The following is a 24329-nucleotide window of genomic DNA, read 5'->3' as shown; positions in this document are numbered from 1 at the left end:
TTACTGACTTACTGAGTTGTGATAACTAATATGATAACATTTTGTTATACAGTTACCAGCATGATTTATATATTGTGCAGGAGAGTGATGTTGTGGGCGTGCTGGACCCCTCCTGCACCCTGGCGTTCCTTGACCTCGGGTGGGCGGGGTCAACAAGAGGGCGGGTCACCATCCGGCTGACCCCTGACACTCCGCTGGCCAGACAGTTTGTGTTGTTGTGTACGGGCCAGCGGGGCCACACCTACCGCAACACTAAACTGTTGATGGTGGTGGACAAGGGTCGCCCGGGGGAGCGGGTGGTGGGCGGAGACTACGAGATTAATGATGGTCATGGAGGAGCCCCACTGTTGCCTGACCTCCGGGGGCAGTACCGGCAGTCACGCCAGGCAGGAGCTGTGAGGTCCTGGTCTGTGATGGTGTCCAGGTGGTGGCCGCTGGGGGATCCCACGAGTGCCCAGTTTGTCATCACCACCAGGGACCGCCAGGCTGGTCACCAGGGGCCAGGTGTCTTTGGTGATGTGGTGAGCGGCCTGGATGTGGTGAGGGCAGCAGTCAACCACAGTGACATTACGGAGGTGACTGTGGTGGACTGTGGTGTTGTGCTGCCACTCTAGTTCACTGTACCACCACCATCACTACTGTGGTGTTGTGCTGCCACTCTAGTTCACTGTACCATCACCATGACTACTGTGGTGTTGTGCTGCCAATATAGTTCACTGTACCATCACTACTGTGGTGTTGTGCTGCCACTCTAGTTCACTGTACCATCACCATCACTACTGTGGTGTTGTGCTGCCACTCTAGTTCAATGTACCATCACTATTGTGGTGTTGTGCTGTCACTCTAGTTCACTGTACCACCACCATCACTACTGTGGTGTTGTGCTGCCACTATAGTTCACTGTACCATCACCATCACTACTGTGGTGTTGTGCTGCCACTCTAGTTCACTGTACCATCACTACTGTGGTGGTGTGCTGCCACTCTAGTTCACTGTACCTCCACCATCACTACTGTAGTGTTGTGCTGCCACTCTAGTTCACTGTACCACCACCATCACTACTGTGGTGTTGTGCTGCCTCTCTAGTTCACTGTACCATCACTACTGTGATGTTGTGCTGCCACTCTAGTTCACTGTACCATCACTACTGTGGTGTTGTGCTGCCACTCTAGTTCACTGTACCATCACCATCACTACTGTGGTGCTGTGCTGCCACTCTAGTTCACTGTACCATCACCATCACTACTGTGGTGTTGTGCTGCCACTCTAGTTCACTGTACCATCACCATCACTACTGTTGTGTTGTGCTGCCACTCTAGTTCACTGTACCATCACCATCACTACTGTGGTGTTGTGCTGCCACTCTAGTTCACTGTACCATCACTACTGTGGTGCTGTGCTGCCACTCTAGTTCACTGTACCATCACTACTGTGGTGCTGTGCTGCCACTCTAGTTCACTGTACCATCACCATCACTACTGTGGTGTTGTGCTGCCACTCTAGTTCACTGTACCATCACTACTGTGGTGTTGTGCTGCCACTCTAGTTCACTGTACCATCACTACTGTGGTGTTGTGCTGCCACTCTAGTTCACTGTACCATCACCATCACTACTGTGGTGTTGTGCTGCCACTCTAGTTCACTGTACCATCACTACTGTCGTGTTGTGCTGCCACTCTAGTTCACTGTACCATCACCATCACTACTGTGGTGTTGTGCTGTCACTCTAGTTCACTGTACCACCACCATCACTACTGTGGTGTTGTGCTGCCACTCTAGTTCACTGTACCATCACCATCACTACTGTGGTGTTGTGCTGTCACTCTAGTTCACTGTACCACCACCATCACTACTGTGGTGTTGTGCTGCCACTCTAGTTCACTGTACCACCACCATCACTACTGTGGCGTTGTGCTGCCACTCTAGTTCACTGTACCATCACTACTGTGGTGTGCTGCCACTCTAGTTCACTGTACCATCACTACTGTGGTGTGCTGCCACTCTAGTTCACTGTTCCTCCACTACTGTGGTGTTGTGCTGCCACTCTAGTTCACTGAACCATCACCATCACTACTGTGGTGTTGTGCTGCCACTCTAGTTCACTGTACCACCACCATCACTACTGTGGTGTGCTGCCACTCTAGTTCACTGTACCATCACCATCACTACTGTGGTGTTGTGCTGCCACTCTGGTTCACTGTACCATCACCATCACTACTGTGGTGTTGTGCTGCCACTCTGGTTCACCAACCCGTTATCACACAAGACAGCACATATATGACTTAATGCTTAAAGTCAATATGTTGAATATGAATTAGTAAATATGTGATATATTCCAAGTTACTTTTTTTACCAAGGCCCAAACTCTTCCTCACGTACCAATTTACGTGTCACAGTACCCGTCCGTCAACATAGATAGCAGAATATTCGTGATTGGCTCAATTATAAGGAAAATTGTAGTTTTCAGGTCCCACATGGGTTGTGAAATTTACCTACTATTGTCCATGCTCTTAGAATATTACAGATCAGCTACTTCCTATTGAAGGCTCGTAGTTTTGTTTTGAGAAATATTAGTTGTTCTTAGTAAATTATAATAAGCACTAAAAATTATTACATAGAATAACAGTCCTTCACCAATCAATATTATATACCATAGTTTGTGCTTTACAAATCTTTAAAGGATGTTTTGTAGGAATGCTAACAGAAAACGATGTTACGTTGGAATGTCTATGGGGTAAACTACTGCAAACAGGACGGTATTGTGTCTACCAACTATAGCTAGGATGGGTATATTGTCACCTACCGCCTGTTAGGTGGGAAAGGGGTCCAATACCACCCACAGGATGGGTATGAGGATCACATCCACCCACAGGATGAGTATGGGGATCACATCCACCCACAGGAAGGGTATGGGGTCCAATACCACCCACAGGATGAGTATGGCGTCCACTACAACCCACAGGATGGGTATGGGGCTCCAACCACCCATAGAATGGGTATGGGGCTCCAACCACCCATAGAATGGGTATGGGGCTCCAACCACAAATATAATGGGTATAGGGTCCAATAACACCCACTGGATGTGTATTGCGTCCATTGCCGCGCGTCGAGCTCGAAAACCGCAGCATTCATCTCAGAACCATGCCTATTTCACACAGATTCCTTAATAAACGTAAGAGTTTTATATGTCACAAGAAAGATAGAAATATAAGCTTCATTCTAAATACCTTACCATGGGCATATTTAAATTTAAAGCGAAGATACGTGTACTTTTATAATAGCCGAGCTTTAACCCCGGACAGATTGATCGACCGAGCAACTCTCTCTCAGAACAATGTTTATTTCACGTGAATTCGTTAATAAACATATATGTTTTATATGTCTCAAGAAAGGCAGACATATAAGCTTCACTTTAAACACTTTACCATAGACATATTTAAAGTTCTAATGAAGATACATGTATTTTAAAAATTACGGAGCTCCCACCCCGTACAGACTGAACGACAGAGCAACTCTCTCAGATCAATGTTTATTTCCCGTAAATTCGTTAATAAACACAAATGTTTTATGTCTTAAGCAAGATAGAAATAAGAGCTTCATTTTAAATACATTACAATAGACATATTTATAGCTCAAGTGAAGATACATATGTTTTTATAGTAGCGCTCAGTAGCTTGTCGGGCATGGAGTGCAGACGCCTACGCACTTGCCGATATATTGTATAATTAACAAAGATACGCTAATAAAGCCTAAAATCTTATATGCCTCCAGAAAGATCAAGATATGAACATTATTATGATTTCACCAAATGAAATATATCATGTTCGAGAACAAAGATATATCAATTTTAAATTAAGTTTCGACTCTTGCTCGGGCGAGAGAGGGAGCGACTCTCGCCCCATCTATTGGAGATTATGTCCACTAAAGACCCAAAGCAACTCAAACCCTCCTAGCATTATTTAAGTAATGAAGTAATATGGTATATTTACTATAATGTGGGTGCTGAATGCAGAACATGAGAAAACATATATTTACTCCAAACTAATATAATTTCATTATGAAATAAGTAGCATCAAAGGAAGTCGACGGTCCAAGCGTCAATGTTGTGGAGCGACTTATCCAAGATATATCGTTGTTTGGAAAGTGTTTGTTGGCATATCCAGTTGTCGCACTTCTCTGCACAAATTATCACAAATTTAAATTATAATGTTAACAAGTAGAATACGTATTTTTAATAAAATCTAACATAACTAGCCAGAAAACATTTAACATTTATTAAAAAAATATATGTTTGGAAGTTAAATCGACTTCATAGGACAATTGTTTTGTTATATCAACCAATATATCTTTGTTATATTGTTTTTGTTATATCAACCAATCCTTGTAAAAATTTATTGTATGTATGTACCTTACCTAAATAAAATTGTATTGTATTGTATTGTATATATACTCGTTATTCGTTGACATGCGTTCGCTACTTAAACTACCATGTACTGTATTTATGTAAAATCTCCCATGTCTCTTCGCTCATCTCACCGAACCCTACAGGCTCTTTGATATATTGTTTAATTAATTGAGCTTCACAAATAAAGCTTATAATTGTATATGTTATCAAAAAGGCAGAGCTTATTTTAGTTCATTTATTATGCACCCCATACCCATCCTATGAGCGATAGTGGAGTGTTACAGAGGCACATAATGGGCTCAGGGACTGAGCCCCACAATTCATATAGCCAAGCAAGTTATAATCTTGATAAGCTAGTTACAAAAGTCAATGCACATTGTCACATCAGCAATGGGCTCAAGTCCGACCACAAGTACAGTTTATAATTTAAGCAACTGACATATATGGAGGGCTAGTGTCACAATTGATATGTTTATCCTACACATAACCCCCTCTCCCCCATCCAATGGGCAGCGGTGGATAGGTTACAATCAAGTCGTTTTTTGCGTTTTATTCAGAGATTAGATCTTATTGGGTGAGGAAAGATATTCATATTTTAAAGAAGGCTTCTTGGCTGATGCTCTCCATTGATGGAAAATCTACAACCTTTTGAAAATCAATGTTAGTTTGATCTAGATATTGTAATTAACAAAAGTATTTATGTCATCTGAAAGGTAGAAATATAGGCTACATTTAAAATCTAGTCATAAATATAACTGAAGTGAAAACGAAGATATATGCGTTTTGATAGTTACTTGATTGCTAGCTCTGAGAGTGTGAAGCCCTGCACACCAGCCAATAAATTGTATAATTAGTTTCCATATATTTTAATTAATCTTAAAAATCTATATGTCAGAAGAAAGGAAGATGTAGCCGTTAATGTGACAACATTTAAAAATATATATATCTTAAGTTAAATAAATAATACCACCTTATTGCCGGTGTCCGGACACATGAAAATTACCTAGGTATCAGTATCCAGCCAGGCGGGGATCACAGGCTGCTCAATACTGATAAATTATGTAATGCACTACTTGTGGTCCATCTCGAACCCATTTATGATGTGACGACTTATAGTGAATTTTGTAACTAGCTCATCAAGATTGTAGCTTGCTTAGCTAAATGAATTGTGGGGTTCGGTCCATTCATTTTCTTTCTTTATTATGCACCCCATAATACACATCCCGTGGGCGGTGGTGTAAAGGATTACAGAGGCACATAATCGGTTCAGGAACTGAACCCTCTAGTTCGTTTAGCTAAGCAAATAACAATCTTTTGACGCTAGTTACAAAATTATTAATGTACACATACTTATGCATACATGTACATATTCATACGTATACATATATACATACACATACATATTTAATCACCACCACAAATACACACATCAGTAATCTTTTGTGTCACAAGTGATTCAACAAGAGGCTCACAACAGTCACTATACAAGGCACTTTACATTTATGGTGAGTCACACAGTTACTAGTCTTGCTGCACACCCACCCAACTGGGCGGCAGCTTTACAGTCATGTGCTCCACACCCACCCAACTGGGCGGCAGCTTTACAGTCATGTGCTCCACACCCACCCAACTGGGCGGCTGCTTTACAGTCATGTGCTCCACACCCACCCAACTGGGCGGCAGCTTTACAGTCATGTGCTCCACACCCACCCAACTGGGCGGCAGCTTTACAGTCATGTGCTCCACACCCACCCAACTGGGCGGCAGCTTTACAGTCATGTGCTCCACACCCACCCAACTGGGCGGCAGCTTTATAGTCATGTGCTCCACACCCACCCAACTGGGCGGCAGCTTTACAGTCATGTGCTCCACACCCACCCAACTGGGCGGCAGCTTTACAGTCATGTGCTCCACACCCACCCAACTGGGCGGCAGCTTTACAGTCATGTGCTCCACACCCACCCAACTGGGCGGCAGCTTTATAGTCATGTGCTCCACACCCACCCAACTGGGCGGCAGCTTTACAGTCATGTGCTCCACACCCACCCAACTGGGCGGCAGCTTTACAGTCATGTGTATGCATTACCTACAGTAAGCAAATTTTGGATACTTCGCTAAAATTTCGGGCAGCACATCATTATGAATGAAGTACTTACACATTTCATGGACACTATTGATGTTATCTTTAAATTCCGCGATTTTTCACATTCCATTATATAATGACGCAAAGTATGCGAATAGTTCTGCTGACAGAGTTTACATTTAGTCAAATCTACATCATCAGATGTTACAAACTCCCAGAGGTACTTGTAGCTGAGCCTAAACCTAGCAGTGGTAACATCTAGAAGTCTGCTAACATTATTGGATGACCCATAGACGAGCGATTCATCAAAGTTTATACAATATTGTGAAATTGAGAGTCAGTGTAGTAACATAAATTGGTAAATCATAAATATTGTAAGTTAAGAATCTGATGCATGTGTGTGTGTTGGGGGGTGGGGGGGGTTATACCCTTGGTAAGCGAGAGTGGAAAGTAACCTTAGACGTACTGCGGTCAATGTGGGGGGGGGAAGGGGGGAGTTGTAGGGAGGGTGGGAGAGTCAAATCCACCCTCCAACATCTGGGTACAGTACCAGCAGCCTCGACAACACTCCATCAGCCTCCAGCTGATGCTTGTAGATGCCTCATCTAACCTCACTTATGTCACACATTAACCTACAGTTCCTGTGATATTTAAACTCCTCATCACAGTGGCGTCTCACCAATATAAACTGTATTGGATTTTGTCCCGAAATAGCTATATGCTGACTGGACGTGTATGTATGTATGTATGGATGGATGGATGGATGGATGTATGTATGTATGTATGTATGCATGTATGAATGGATAGATGGATGGATGTATGTATGTACGCATGCATGTATGTATGTATGCATGTATGTATGTATGTATGTATGTATGTATGTATGTATGCATGTATGTATGTATGTATGTATGCATGTATGTATGTATGTATGTATGTATGTATGTATGTATGTATGTATGAATGGATAGATGGATGGATGTATGTATGTACGCATGCATGCATGTATGTATGTATGTATGTATGTATGTATGTATGTATGCATGTATGTATGTATGGATGGATGGATGGATGTACGCATGCATGTATGTATGTATGTATGTATGGATGTATGTATGTATGTATGTATGTATGGATGGATGGATGTATGTATGGATGGATGGATGGATGGATGGATGGATGGATGTATGTATGTAAGTATGTATGTATGTATGTATGTATGTGTGTATGTATGTATTCCCAATCACGTTAAAGACTCCCCCTCTATCATCCAGTTTAAGAGAAAAACAACTATGTACTAAATAATCGACTCCTTGTAACTTTAATTATGCTGACCTTCCTATCTGTATTCAGACTGAGCCTACCATCATTAGAGGTGATTATAACGCTAGACATAGGAATATTGGTAATTCGCAGTTCAGTAATCGTAACGGCAACCAACTGGTGTCACTATTAGGTAGTCACGATGATGCACAGATTGTGGGTGACCTTGAACCGACGAATATCTACGGAGGTATTCTTGGTCTATGTCTCGGTGTCAACGTCTCCCACACCGTGTGTGCCTCGTCAATAGTGCCATATATGGCGTCTGATCATCTGGCCATATTAGCCACTGTAAACATTGGAAGCTCTATCCTCCCTGGTGGAGTGTTCAAGCGGAAGAGGCTGGCTGTGCCCATCGATCAACGAGACAATCTTGTTGCTCATGTGTCAGAATGGTACAGTTCATCTGAGCCTTCATCAGTTGAAGATTTTAACAATGAGCTCACAGGTACTATCGAACAGTTTATAGAATCACTTGATTCATCGTCCAGGCCACGTAACCGAAATTACACTGGTCATAGCACTTATGTTTATTATAATGATTCTAAATTGCAGACACTAAAACGCACTGCCAGAATAATTGGACTAGCTTGTAGAAGGACCCGCACTGCTGAAATGCTTCGGCTCTTTCAAGCGGCTCTGGCTAAGGCCAGGGAACGTATGGTGGAGCTGAGGCAGACAGACTGGGAAACTTTTGTCCGTGGTCTCAATTCTCACACGCCACTAAGTCGGGCATGGAAGGATATCAACAAGGTCAAAGGGAAAAATGCTGCAGAGATCTCGTACCCTAATCCTCTGCACAGAGCAAATGAGCTTGTTGATGCTTGGGCCACGACTTCCAGCTTTGACAGTCTTCCTCTACCCTCACAGAATGAATTAAATGATAGATATACTGATAGGGCAAGGATCCTTGACTTCATGCTTCATCAAGAGGATGACTGTGACATGCTTTTTACTGAATACGAACTAGATTCTGCTCTACATAAAGGCAAAGCTACATCACCCGGGAAGGATGGAGTTACTGACGGCATACTGCATATGCTTCTGCTAGTTCCAGGGAATACCTTTCTTCAATTGTATAATATGTGCTATGTAACTGGGGAGCTTCCTAAGTCATGGACCAACAGTGTTATTATTCCCATTCCTAAACCTCACCAGCCAAGTGCTATCTCCCTCACTAGTTGTCTCTATAAGTGTCTTGAGAGGATGGTTCTCAACCGTCTCCTTTACAAAATTATTAATATGTTGTCTCCCCAGATATATGGCTTTATGCATGGAAAGAGTGTACATCACTGTATTACCACATTCCTCACCCTGCATACTGATAGGTCATATACCACTTTCCTAGATCTTAAGTCAGCCTTTGACATTGCTAACCCACACGTCATTCTGAGAGAACTTGCTAAAATGAATGTTGGAATGTTAATGTTAAAAATTGTTCAAACTGAAATATATATATAACACTGTACGGTACAGTTGTGTTTAATTATGTTTTGCGATTCCTTTGCAAAAGGTATTTGTGCACCAAGTACTACTAGGTCATTATGAGATATGCTGAATGTTGTCAATATACCATCTGAATACGCTTCACTTTGCGTTAATCATTGGACGTCCTAATGATTAAGGTCCCCAAAAGGACTTAATCAGACCTCAGTGGATAATTTTACTCTCTCTCTCTCTCTCTCTCTCTCTCTCTCTCTCTCTCTCTCTCTCTCTCTCTCTCTCTCTCTCTCTCTCTCTCTCTCTCTCTCTCTCTCTCTCTCATTCTCTCTCTCTCTCTCATTCTCTCTCTCTCTCTCATTCTCTCTCTCTCTCTCTCTCTCTCTCTCTCTCTCTCTCTCTCTCTCTCTCTCTCTCTCTCTCTCTCTCTCTCTCTCTCTCTCTCTCTCTCTCTCTCTCTCAGAGCATCCCCTTATGTGTTGTATGTGGGTGCTGACGTTCAGTCTCTTGTCTATGTATAGGTGAAGGAACTTTCCATAATTGTTATTGCTAATGTTTACTTGTAATACTGGGTATACATCAGGTGTTCTTACCCTCGACCGCGGCGAGGGTAAGCCGTGGTCGTATGGTCTGAAACCCACAAATATTTACAATGGGGGGGGGGATAACATTTCCTCTTCAAGCACGCGCACACAAATGAACTATGTTACTTAACTGGAAGCACTCGTACAACATAATTTACACGATTTCTCAGTATAATTATACTTCTTACCAGCATATATACAGTATAGTACCTAGGAGGTTCTCTTCAATGATATCTAAGATAATTAAAAGAACCCAAGCAAACCACTGTGGAAATGTGCAGGACAAACATATCAATTGTGACACTAGCTCTCCACTTATGACATTTGCTTAATTTAGAAACTGTACTTGTGGTCGATCTCGAACCCATGTTGTTGATGTGACGATGTGTTATGAATTTTGTGGCTAGCTCCTCAAGAATGTAACTTGCTTAGATAAATAAATTGTGTGTTCAGTCCCTGAACCCATTATGTGATAAATTAACTAAACTAAAAACTATAGTCTGGCGACGAAGCCTGAACTGCATAATGTAAATAGGGATTAACCAGAAAAAGATATAGGTGAAGAATAACACAAGGTAACTGCGTTAATTACAATATCTAGATCAAACTAACATTGATTTTCAAAGGTTGTATATTTTCCATCAATGGAGTGCATCAGCCAAGAAGCCTTCTTTAAAATATGAATATCTTTCCGCACCCAATAAGATCTAATCTCTAAATAAAAAGCAAAAAACGACTTGATTGTAACCTATCCACCGCTGCCCATTGGATGGGGGAGAGGGGGTTATGTGTAGGATAAACATATCAATTGTGACACTAGCCCTCCATATATGTCAGTTGCTTAAATTATAAACTGTACTTGTGGTCGGTCTCGAGCCCATTGTTGATGTGACAATGTGCATTGACTTTTGTAACTAGCTTATCAAGATTATAACTTGCTTGGCTATATGAATTGTGGGGCTCAGTCCCTGAGCCCATTATGTGCCTCTGTAACACTCCACTATCGCCCATAGGATGGGTATGGGGTGCATAATAAATGAACTAAACTAAGCTCTGCCTTTTTGTTAACAGATACAATTATCAGCTTTATTTGTGAATCTAAATTAATTAAACAATATATCACAGAGCCTGTAGGGTTCGGTGAGATGAGCGAAGAGACATGGGAGATTAAATGAGATTCTTGTAATGTTATTTGTCTATTTGTACTCACTGAATTTGTGCGCCCCTTGAGGGACTTGAAGTAGAGGGGGGGTAGAAATAGCCTAAGCTACTCTATCCCTTTGGGATGTATTTATTGCTTATCTCAATAAACATACTTGAACTTGAACTTGACATGGGAGATTTTACATAAGTACAGTACATGGTAGTTTAAGTAGCGAACGCATGTCAACGAATAACGAGTATATATACAATACAATACAATACAATTTTATTTAGGTAAGGTACATACATACAATAAATTTTTACAAGGATTGGTTGATATAACAAAAACAATATAACAAAGATATATTGGTTGATATAACAAAACAATTGTCCTATGAAGTCGATTTAACTTCCAAACATATATTTTTTTAATAAATGTTAAATGTTTTCTGGCTAGTTATGTTAGATTTTATTAAAAATATGTATTCTACTTGTTAACATTATAATTTAAATTTGTGATAATTTGTGCAGAGAAGTGCGACAACTGGATATGCCAACAAACACTTTCCAAACAACGATATATCTTGGATAAGTCGCTCCACAACATTGACGCTTGGACCGTCGACTTCCTTTGATGCTACTTATTTACTTATTTCATAATGAAATTGTATTAGTTTGGAGTAAATATATGTTTTCTCATGTTCTGCATTCAGCACCCACATTATAGTAAATATACCATATTACTTCAGTCGTCACATCATAAATGGGTTCGAGATGGACCACAAGTAGTGCATTACATAATTTATCAGTATTGAGCAGCCTGTGATCCCCGCCTGGCTGGATACTGATACCTAGGTAATTTTCATGTGTCCGGACACCGGCAATAATGTGGTATTATTTATTTAACTTAAGATATATATATTTTTAAATGTTGTCACATTAACGGCTACATTTTCCTTTCTTCTGACATATAGATTTTTAAGATTAATTAAAATATATGGAAACTAATTATACAATTTATTGGCTGGTGTGCAGGGCTTCACACTCTCAGAGCTAGCAATCAAGTAACTATCAAAACGCATATATCTTCGTTTTCACTTCAGTTATATTTATGACAAAGGATTTTAAATGTAGCCTATATTTCTACCTTTCAGATGACATAAATACTTTTGTTAATTACAATATCTAGATCAAACTAACATTGATTTTCAAAAGGTTGTAGATTTTCCATCAATGGAGAGCATCAGCCAAGAAGCCTTCTTTAAAATATGAATATCTTTCCTCACCCAATAAGATCTAATCTCTGAATAAAACGCAAAAAACGACTTGATTGTAACCTATCCACCGCTGCCCATTGGATGGGGGAGAGGGGGTTATGTGTAGGATAAACATATCAATTGTGACACTAGCCCTCCATATGTCAGTTGCTTAAATTATAAACTGCACTTGTGGTCGGACTTGAGCCCATTGTTGATGTGACAATGTGCATTGACTTTTGTAACTAGCTTATCAAGATTATAACTTGCTTGGCTATATGAATTGTGGGGCTCAGTCCCTGAGCCCATTATGTGCCTCTGTAACACTCCACTATCGCTCATAGGATGGGTATGGGGTGCATAATAAATGAACTAAAATAAGCTCTGCCTTTTTGTTAACATATACTATTATAAGCTTTATTTGTGAAGCTCAATTAATTAAACAATATATCAAAGAGCCTGTAGGGTTCGGTGAGATGAGCGAAGAGACATGGGAGATTTTACATAAATACAGTACATGGTAGTTTAAGTAGCGAACGCATGTCAACGAATACGAGTATATATACAATACAATACAATACAATTTTATTTAGGTAAGGTACATACATACAATAAATTTTTACAAGGATTGGTTGATATAACAAAAACAATATAACAAAGATATATTGGTTGATATAACAAAACAATTGTCCTATAAAGTCGATTTAACTTCCAAACATATATTTTTTTAATAAATGTTAAATGTTTTCTGGCTAGTTATGTTAGATTTTATTAAAAATACGTATTCTACTTGTTAACATTATAATTTAAATTTGTGATAATTTGTGCAGAGAAGTGCGACAACTGGATATGCCAACAAACACTTTCCAAACAACGATATATCTTGGATAAGTCGCTCCACAACATTGACGCTTGGACCGTCGACTTCCTTTGATGCTACTTATTTACTTATTTCATAATGAAATTGTATTAGTTTGGAGTAAATATATGTTTTCTCATGTTCTGCATTCAGCACCCACATTATAGTAAATATACCATATTACTTCATTACTTAAATAATGCTAGGAGGGTTTGAGTTGCTTTGGGTCTTTAGTGGACAGAATCTCCAATAGATGGGGCGAGAGTCGCTCCCTCTCTCGCCCGAGCAAGAGTCGAAACTTAATTTAAAATTGATATATCTTTGTTCTCGAAAATGATATATTTCATTTGGTGAAATCATAATAATGTTCATATCTTGATCTTTCTGGAGGCATATAAGATTTTAGGCTTTATTAGCGTATCTTTGTTAATTATACAATATATCGGCAAGTGCGTAGGCGTCTGCACTCCATGCCCGACAAGCTACTGAGCGCTACTATAAAAACATATGTATCTTCACTTGAGCTATAAATATGTCTATTGTAATGTATTTAAAATGAAGCTCTTATTTCTATCTTGCTTAAGACATAAAACATTTGTGTTTATTAACGAATTTACGTGAAATAAACATTGATCTGAGAGAGTTGCTCTGTCGTTCAGTCTGTACGGGGTGGGAGCTCCGTAATTTTTAAAATACATGTATCTTCATTAGAACTTTAAATATGTCCATGGTAAAGTGTTTAAAGTGAAGCTTATATGTCTGCCTTTCTTGAGACATATAAAACATATATGTTTATTAACGAATTCACGTGAAATAAACATTGTTCTGAGAGAGAGTTGCTCGGTCGATCAATCTGTCCGTTTTTTTTTCTTTTTTTTTTTTGAGATATATACAAGAGTTGTTACATTCTTGTACAGCCACTAGTACGCGTAGCGTTTCGGGCAGGTCCCTGGAATACGATCCCCTGCCGCGAAGAATCGTTTTTTCATCCAAGTACACATTTTACTGTTGCGTTAAACAGAGGCTACAGTTAAGGAATTGCGCCCAGTAAATCCTCCCCGGCCAGGATACGAACCCATGACATAGCGCTCGCGGAACGCCAGGCGAGTGTCTTACCACTACACCACAGAGACTGCGTAAAAGCTCGGTTAAAGCTCGGCTATTATAAAAGTACACGTATCTTCGCTTTAAATTTAAATATGCCCATGGTAAGGTATTTAGAATGAAGCTTATATTTCTATCTTTCTTGTGACATATAAAACTCTTACGTTTATTAAGGAATCTGTGTGAAATAGGCATGGTTCTGAGATGAATGCTGCGGTTTTCGAGCTCGACGCGCGGCAATGGACGCAATACACATCCAGTGGGTGTTATTGGACCCTATACCCATTTTATTTGTGGTTGGAGCCCCATACCCATTCTATGGGTGGTTAGAGCTCCATACCCATTCTATGGGTGGTTGGAGCCCCATACCCATCCTGTGGGTTGTAGTGGACGCCATACTCATCCTGTGGGTGGTATTGGACCCCATACCCTTCCTGTGGGTGGATGTGATCCCCATACTCATCCTGTGGGTGGATGTGACCCTCATACCCATCCTGTGGGTGGTATTGGACCCCTTTCCCACCTAACAGGCGGTAGGTGACAATATACCCATCCTAGCTATAGTTGGTATAGTAGACACAATACCGTCCTGTTTGCAGTAGTTTACCCCATAGACATTCCAACGTAACACCGTTTTCTGTTAGCGTTCCTACAAAACATCCTTTAAAGATTTGTAAAGCACAAACTATGGTATATAATATTGATTGGTGAAGGACTGTTATTCTATGTAATAATTTTTAGTGCTTATTATAATTTACTAAGAACAACTAATATTTCTCAAAACAAAATTACGAGCCTTCAATAGGAAGTAGCTGATCTGTAATATTCTAAGAGCATGGACAATAGTAGGTAAATTTCACAACCCATGTGGGACCTGAAAACTACAATTTTCCTTATAATTGAGCCAATCACGAATATTCTGCTATCTATGTTGACGGACGGGTACTGTGACACGTAAATTGGTACGTGAGGAAGAGTTTGGGCCTTGGTAAAAAAAGTAACTGGGAATATATCACATATTTACTAATTCATATTCAACATATTGACTTTAAGCATTAAGTCATATATGTGCTGTCTTGTGTGAGAACGGGTTGCCAAACCTGCACTGGGTCCTGCCCAGCTGACTGCGGCTGGATGGATTACAATTGAGCCAAAAACAGTTGGTCAGGGCGAGATACGGCCTCATTTTTAGAGACATTTACTATAGCAAAAGCTTGAACGTCGAAAACTGAATGCGGGCCTGCACGAGAGTTGTTCTTGGCACTCGAATGTTTAGAGATTAAAATACATAGAATCTGCAAGAGCCCACCCAAGTCGCTTACGCGGGCAATAGACATGTTTTTCGCCCAAATGTATTTATTTAAAATAATACGTCAGATAGAAAGAGTTTCGCATTGCTATTATATTTACCTTATAAAGCCTCTTTATAAAAATGATATGCCACTGCGTATTATGATTGTTTTATAATAAATATTGCATAAATACTTACACGATTTCATAAACAAAAAAAAACTTTTAATGAGCCATGGTTGGAAGGCTTCATCATTACAGTAAATACAAACTTTTAAAACTAATTAAAAATACTATTTAATTAAAAATATATATCTCATAGAGGAAGATTTATTCTTCAGGATATATATTATTTATTAATTAAGATTTTCATTCTGTTTAAAAAAAAGTTGCCAATATTTTCAAATCTCTGGCCACAAATTTTTTATAAAGGTTTTCCAAGGGAGTAAATCTTGCTTCCTCTCTTTCTCCCAAATGTTTCCTCATTTGCACAGGAGCAGAGCAACCTTCGTGCGGGCCCTGGTTCAGTTCCCCAACGTCCGAGCTAATGGACATTACAAATTTCACTTAATGATGCAGTATCTTAGCTGTCTCTCTAATTATAAAGGTGTTAATCTTTTTTTTTTAACCTTTGAGTGCTAGGTCTCAAAAAAGGTTCTTTACCTCAGAAAGAAAGAGAGAGATTCCATTTTTGTCCATATTCGAGCGGAATGTTGAACAACCTTCGTGCGGGTCCTGGTTCAGTTCCCCCAACGTCCGAGATATTGGACATTACAAATTTCACTAAATGATTCATTATCTTAGCAGCCTCTCTAATTATAAAGTTGTTAATCTTTTTTTATAACCTTTGAGTGCTAGTTCTCAAAAGGTTCTTTACCTCAGAAAGAGAGAGAGAGAGATTCTATTTTTGTCCATATTCGAGCGGAATGTTGAGCAACCTTCGTGCAGGACCCGGTTCAGTTCCCCAACGTCCGAGCTATTGCACATAGCAAATTTCTCTAAATGAGGCAGTATCTCGCCCCCACCCCCCGGATCAATGATTTTAGGGCAGTAAATAAGGAATTGCAATCCATCCAGCCGGCGACTTATCAGTGACTGTGGAAAGAATGTGTGTTCTTAGGACCATTATGGCCTCTTCGCGCATTTTCAGCCCCTCACACATTTGAGTATTTGTTTCCCACATCAAGAATTTTGTCAAAAAACGTTCAAGGAAATACGAGCTTATTTATTCCAACTTATAGATAAAAAACAAAAAAAAATAAACTGGCGACCCCTGGCAGCAAGTTCAGGAGGTCTCGGCCTATATCTGGCTGGGGTGGGTGTGGGGTTCTCAGTGAGAGATCATACGACCAAGCTGTGATGGAGACTATAAATGGTATGCATAAACCCTAATACTTTACAGGACTTGTCATGGTTTGTGCCTCATTGATAATTCGTTCCAAGTAGTTAAAAGTTAAATCTAAAAAGAAATCCAATAAAGTTCAACGATTTTTTTTCTCTCTCTCTATGGGCGTATGCAATTAATTTTTTCTGTTATATCTTTTATCAGAGCTCGGCCATCAGGCTGTAGATGTTGAGGAAAAGAGGAAGATGCAATGCAGGGAATCGCCCCTGGTATTTATTTCACGAGGTCATTGCGACGTGGAGTATGAGGAATTGCCCAAGTTCATCGCACGCGTCAAGGCTTTGGCGGCAATTGAAAAGCAGTATGAAGGCGCAGATTTAGAAGACTCACATGTTCAAAGACAGAAAACAAAAAAAATTAGCGCCGTTGAGACCGTATTTGGCGGTTTTTGTGACGAAACAGAAATAAGACTACCTGTCGAAATAGGAATAGGCTTGATTAATGTGGCGTATAATGGAATACCCAACTTTATCGAGTGGGTGCAAGCCCAAGGTGAAATAGAAAAACAGTTTGCGGGGATTGATTTTAAACAGCGTGAAAACTGGTTTATTTATCATGACAAAGTTCGAGCGCAGAATGCATTTAGAGAAATTTTCTTTGGGGATTATGGGGATTATTGTTCCACCTCCGAAGCTGAGGAAATTGCGCCAGAGGATGAGGTTTATTGGAGGGAAAATTTGCATCCAGTCATTAAGGCAGATCTAGATAAAGCTCCACCCACAAGATAACTCTTAGGAACTAATGATGCAAAGGGGACATACTACAGGAACAATGTGCAGGTGGCCTGATGGGGGGGGGGGGGTTATCCCCAAATCCCGAGACTTTGTCCCCCAACCCAGACTCTGTTCAACCAGAACATTATTTTGTTTGTATATATATATATATATATATATATATATATATATATATATATATATATATATATATATATATATATATATATATATATGTGTGTGTGTTTTTTACCTAAATAAAAAAAATCATGTATCATTATTATTATTATTATTGCACACTCCCCTTGAAGATGAAATATGTTAAAAAAAAATGTCAGGTAGTATTTGCTAGAGTACTTGTCATGGGGGGTGAATAAGTGATGAGGTCTCTCTCTTATTTTTAAAAACTACTTTAACAGATAAAAAAAAAAACTTGACATTTATACAATTTTTTATTTTATTATGAGTACATATACAAAAAAAACAAGCACTTTTTTATTATTCGTCGTTAGTGTAATAAGATCTAAGGTTCCTCCTTTTACTCGATGGTCTTTTCACTACTTGTGGCGGTACTTGACCTTTCCCTGCTCCATCTTGTTTAGGACGCACCAGCACAAATTCTTTTTTGCATTTTTTCATTACATGGGCCAAATGAGCCAGTGTAGGGTAGTAATTTGCCAGCCATTCTTCTTCTTCTTCACCTGCTCTAGACCAACCCACCCCAGAATTGCAGCCTATACCAAATGGCATAACTATCCGTTTGATAGAATTATTACTCTTGGCTTCGCTCATAATGCGACTCACGGCCTTTTTTAAAACACCATCGTCTGTTGATAGTTGTATCTCTCCGCAATCCCGCTACTAAATCAATATCTTTACTGTGCTTAATATGAAATTGGTTAATGTCATTATTTTCAATAGACGCACCTACACTATATTGACATATGAGGGCTAAGAGATAAGGCTGCACATTAGGTTCTGGTGGCGGGGAGAGGATTATATTTCCTGGAGTGTCACGATCCGTAACTACAGCACAAAGCGTTTCAGGACATATTTTCTTTTCAACCACCCCATAAGGATATTTTTCCCACAGCTGTTGGGAGTAACCATTAGAAAACTGGTGTAGGGCAGGAAGATCATAGACAATACAGTCCCCGGGTTTAAATATATCATCGTTGGGGAAATCCACTTCAATAATAGAATCTTTGAGTCTCCGTAATTTGGCTCGCATGTAGTTGGAACACATCTCGAAGCGATTAAAAAGATTTTTTAACATAACCTTCGTCTTATATACACCTTGTCACATAGAGTTGTTAGAGGCTTTTATAATATGTAATTCATAGTTTTTTCTTTTTGTACAGACAAATTAGGAAACAATAAATAAATAAATGTGTGTGTGTGTGTGTGTAGAGAAATTAGGAAAAGTAAATAAAAATACAGGTTAACATTTCTTTTTTTGTGGTTTAATTTGTATGAAATATTACAATATAGATTCTACAGCTGTTCTAATCTCATCTTCATTATATTCCATTTCCATTTTCTCTTTGTCTTCATTGTCGTCGTCTTCCACAATAGTGAGCACTTCATCACCTACAGTAACAGACATGGCGCCGGTAGATGGATCATCTTCCACGACAGCTGACCCGTCTTCTCTCACGTCAGCGGCAGGTCCGACAGTAGAAACAGAGTCTTTATCATTCGTAGAAACAGGTGGAATGGCCATACGTGGAATCTTGTGTCTAAAGATGCCATGGGTTGGAGAGCGAGTTGGCGTGTCATTATTTACAGGACATATCATTAAAGTGTCTATACCACGTTCTTGCAGTTTCTGAGCTAATTTGCACATCACAGGGAAATATTTAGTCTCCCATATGTTGCGTTCGCCACTTGTGAGATACTGCCTGCAAGCCTTGCCCAACCCATATGGGAAAATAATCCTTCCCACTTGTCCTCTTCGGCTTCTCTGAAGAATATGTTCAATGGCTTTTCGCAGAGCTTTGTCAAACCAACGCCATCTTTGGTATTCGGTATCATTTTTCAGGCCGTCATAAAAATGCTCATCCAAACTCCATGCTTCGTACCTGGGTTTTTTGTAAGAAGATGGCGTCGCTGGACCGTTGGTAAACTGGGTGATTAATCCAATAAGGTGTGGTAAAACAGCATAACTTTCATAGGGGTCGTCATCCATCCTATTGCAGAATTCGGGTGCTTCGCCAACAAATATGAGGCCGGGGATATCTCTATCAGTTCTAACAGCACGATTTTTGTACGGCAGGTTTTTCCGATGCACTCGAGCATAGGGGTATCGTTCCCATAAAGTGTGCACCATTTCGCTCAACTGCACGCTTGTTGCATCCAAATCATAGAGCAGACAATCACGATTGTTATAGATGGGCAAAGAGGCAAAGTCGCCAATCAGGGAGGGGAGCTCCATAGTGCTGGCTTGTGAGGTAGTGACTCGGAAGGGGGTCTATATACACTTTTCACGCCGGCGCGGGGGACAACTGCGCATCGTAGAGTTGCCAGGGACATTTTTTTTTTCCTTGGAGCTCTGGTCATTACGCACCAATATAACATTAACATCGTAATGTTTTAAGTTTTCATACAGATCTTCGATAATTGGAAGATATGTTTCCTCCCAAACTTCATCTCTTTGAACACAGGTGCGACCAATACCCACAGGTAATACAACTCGTGCGATTTCCGGAGAAGACTTGATGAATCTCGTTATGGCTTCTATAGCCTTTTTGAAATAGATGAGGCGATTTTGCGTTGTATCTTCTTTTAATCCAGTGAGCATATCACGATCTTTGGATTTTTCTATATGCGACTTGGCGATCTCATTGTTCTCTACAGGCGCCCCTATACCATATTGCACTGCAGCAGCAATAATGCAGGGGAGATTTTCAGCTCGACGATTGGAGACATGAATTGAACCGGGAATTGGGCGATCATGGGGAACACATCTCTTGAGATTATACAAAGGCCTGCGTTCACCATAGGCGCTTGCGTGTTTGTATTTCACTGATATGTCCTTCGCCATCCCGTACGGGACGCAAGATATGCAGTTTACAGGATACACAATGCAAGTTTCATTATTGCAAAATTCTTCATCGGTTAAATATCCGGTGTGCGTTTCCAGCCACGTCTCCATTTTTCTTTTTTTTTTTACTTTCCCTTATGTTTTGGATAGAGCCTAGTCAACCGCCCTGTGTCGACCCTGCGAATATTCGTCGTGGGGGCTTTGCGCCCTTATATCACCATCCCTGCTAGTGCGTGTAAAAGTTACCACGTACTGAGCAAATATTTATATTATTATTATAAGGGCCTCGACCAACAAGAAGCCCATAGGAACATTTTTTTTTCACTGACTTAATTAGTATAAAAAAAAACCACCTCAAATAGCGCAATATGTATCTCAAAATATCTTGCCATAAAATATCAATATACGTCAGTTTAATACCCAAACACTGGCAACCTTTTTTTTTCAGAAGCAGAAAAGGTCAAACACAGTGCGACATGTTACAATTTTTTTTTAATGTCCCCCCCCCCCCCATGAAAAAACCATAGTCAGACCATATTCCCTTAATGAAATATATATAAAGTCATGGAGGCCACATCATTATTGGAAGGTTTGTGATAACTTATTGACATTAGGGATACCTTATGTAGTTAATGACATTTCTCGATAATTATCACAAAAAATAAGTACTTGGTCACCTTTCCTAGACTACCAACTGCCATCTTTTTTTTTTTTAATTCACTGCATTATGCAACATGATTTAGCACATTTGCGAGTCATTTTTTCCTTTCTCTGTTTCCTCATAATTATGCCATAAAAAAAAAGAGTAGCGGTGGCTAGAATTGCCAAACCAAAAAAAAAAAAAGAAACTAGCACATATGTAGCGATCTTTGACATTTATTTCGGGGAGGGAAAGGACGGGCAATATATAGCCTAGGATCTTGCCTCCATTCGCCAGTGTCGCACCAGTACACAATGGAACCTTCCAGTACTAAAACGTTTTACTCCAGGGACAGTCTTAAATGTGCCCAAATGCGTTTAGACACCTTTATAAATTGGCCTGTCGAGTGGCTAAGCCCCCAAGACCTGGTGAATGAGGGATTTTATTATCTGAGAGTTGCGGATCATTGTTCCTGCGCCTTGTGTTGTAAAGTTGTGCATGCTTGGATTGAGGGCGATACGCCCCGTAGTAGGCATGCGAAAGTGTCGCCAAATTGTTCCTTCATAAGAGGCGAAAAGGACAATAACGTTCCTTTGGAAATCACCAAACTGGCATTCGAATATGGGCTGGATTTCTTTTCACCCCTATTCGAACCAAAGAATATAGCAACATCTGATCGTGAGTATATTGTATAAATATAATTTACTAGTTTATCTGTGAATAATTAGTATTGGCGATGTGGAGGGAGGACAAAAAAAAATAAGTATAAACGCAGGAAGTCTTTTCAAATAATTTTTCTTTATTTTTTTTGGTTTTTGAAAGAATTGACTTAGAACCTGTGTCTTATGCATATATGTGATGGAGCATCTTTGTTTTTTTAGAGACCCCACCCCGCGAGGAAGAAACTAAAATGACTGGAGATGATTTGCAGGTTCTGGGGGTAATTCCATACGCTAAACCTAGATATCCAGGCTTGGCAACATACAAACAGCGTTTGGAAACATTCGACCTCAGCTGGACTGGTTGTGTCAAGCAAACATCTCACGAATTGGCAGAATCAGGATTTTTCTTCTGTGGTAAACAAATATTGTTGGAGTTTTTGTTATTTTTAGTGTGTGCGTGTGTATCCTCCTGGCCGGGGAGGATTTACTGGGCGCAAATCCTTAACTGTAGCCTCTGTTTAACTCAACAGTAAAATGGGTACTTGGTTGTAAAAAACGATTCTTCGAGGTGGGGATTGTATTCTAGGGACCTGCCCGAAATGCTAGGCCGTACAAGAATGTAACAACTCTTGTATATATCTGAAAAAAAGTGTGTTTACTCCCCCAATTGTGCTTGCGGGGGTGGAGCTCTGGCTCTTTGGTCCCGGGAAGTGTGTGTGTGTGTGTGTGTGTGTGTGTGTGCGTGTGTGTGTGTGCGTGCGTGTGTGTGTGTTTTTGTATTACAACATTGCCGGATGTGAGCTATAATAATTATAATGAATGGGAATATTTTTTTTCTTAAATTTACAGGCCTAAGTGACCACATGCGCTGCTTTTTCTGTGGGAATGGTTTTCGTAATTGGGAACCCGCTGACGACCCTTGGACACTGCACGCGCAATGGTATCCTGAGTGCACCTTTGTCAACATTAAAAAGGATGCACAGTTCATTAAGAATGCTAGAGAATCTTCGCAGCGTCGAACTATAAAACCCATAGATGAACATCTTTTAACTGGTCTGATGGAAGGTTTGGGTTTTTTCCCAGCATTAATTGAACATTTTGGATTTCCTGATGTCTGTGTGAGACCTGCCTTAAGGCTATATCTCAAAAGCACCAAAGATTTATTACCGTTTGTTACAGAGGCCAGATGTATAGAATTAATGTTGTGGTATATGCAAGAGAGCACTAAAGCCGAAATGGGTTTAAGGGGAATTAATCATGAGGATGTGGAAGGTAGGGTAGAGCCTGCGAATCTGGAATGGCAATCCGCGCCCTCTGACATGGAAACAGTCGCCACAGCTAATGAAATGGATGTCGACGTTGTTGGATCAATGAGCGGGTTCATGAGCACTAATCTTGGTTTGCGGGCTTTGCCTTCTCCTGTTGAAACAGAGGCGGAAGAGACGACTATAGTCGCTAATGAAATGGATGTTGAAACTGGCGAAGAGGCCACAGACTTTGATGCGACATCCCATGTTGAAACTGTGATGAACACATCTATGCCAACGTCTTGGGCTGCTGATACTTTGTGTAAGGTGTGCTTAACAATGCGTTGAGTGTCGTACTGCTGCCCTGCAGACATATGGTAACATGCAGTAATTGTCTTGTATCTATGAGAAACTGCCCCATTTGCAGACGCACCATTTCGCATGTCCTTCGACCGATTATTTCCTAAGAAGACAAAAAAGGCATAGAGACTAATTTATTTATGTAAATAAAAATTGTACAAATGTCGAGTTGTTTTTTATATTCATAAATTAGTATAAATAAGCTCACATTTTCATGAACAGTATTTTTTTTTTTTTGGGGGGGGGGGATTAGATTGCAATTGCTTATTTACTGCCCTAAAATCATTGATCCGGGGGGTGGGGGCGAGATACTGCCTCATTTAGAGAAATTTGCTATGTGCAATAGCTCGGACGTTGGGGAACTGAACCGGGTCCTGCACGAAGGTTGCTCAACATTCCGCTCGAATATGGACAAAAATAGAATCTCTCTCTCTCTCTCTCTCTTTCTGAGGTAAAGAACCTTTTGAGAACTAGCACTCAAAGGTTATAAAAAAGATTAACAACTTTATAATTAGAGAGGCTGCTAAGATAATGAATCATTTAGTGAAATTTGTAATGTCCAATATCTCGGACGTTGGGGAACTGAACCAGGACCCGCACGAAGGTTGTTCAACATTCCGCTTGAATATGGACAAAAATAGAATCTCTCTCTCTCTCTTTCTGAGGTAAAGAACCTTTTTGAGACCTAGCACTCAAAGGTTAAAAAAAAAAGATTAACACCTTTATAATTAGAGAGACAGCTAAGATACTGCATCATTTAGTGAAATTTGTT

The 24329-nt window shown here is 40.1% G+C and overlaps 2 protein-coding genes across 3 annotated transcripts in view; both read left to right on the top strand.

The window, feature by feature from the left end:
* The window catches only part of LOC123771011 (tripartite motif-containing protein 59-like), a 166397-nt gene that overhangs the window by 125657 nt on the left and 16411 nt on the right, over nt 1–24329 (top strand). Inside the window, exon 6 of one of the 2 annotated variants that reach the window (XM_069324580.1) lies at nt 81–2339. The exons of the other annotated variant lie outside the window; for it this stretch is intronic. Within the exon in view, the coding sequence (XP_069180681.1) occupies nt 81–614 (534 nt within the window). The 3' untranslated portion in view covers nt 615–2339. Of the gene's footprint in view, nt 1–80; nt 2340–24329 lie in introns of those variants that run through there. 2 annotated transcript variants of the gene reach the window in all.
* LOC123772813 (uncharacterized) lies at nt 17986–23722 on the top strand. Its single transcript, XM_045766166.2, has 2 exons — nt 17986–22364; nt 22800–23722. The coding sequence occupies exons 1-2, from the start codon at nt 22199–22201 to the stop codon at nt 23543–23545; spliced, it is 912 nt and encodes a 303-aa protein (XP_045622122.2). The 5' UTR covers nt 17986–22198; the 3' UTR covers nt 23546–23722.

This window comes from Procambarus clarkii, chromosome 14 (genome assembly GCF_040958095.1).
Source record: "Procambarus clarkii isolate CNS0578487 chromosome 14, FALCON_Pclarkii_2.0, whole genome shotgun sequence".
Classification (NCBI taxonomy): Eukaryota; Metazoa; Arthropoda; class Malacostraca; order Decapoda; family Cambaridae; genus Procambarus; species Procambarus clarkii.
Note: the sequence above shows the minus strand (reverse complement) of the source record. Positions and strands in the feature narration are given on the sequence as shown.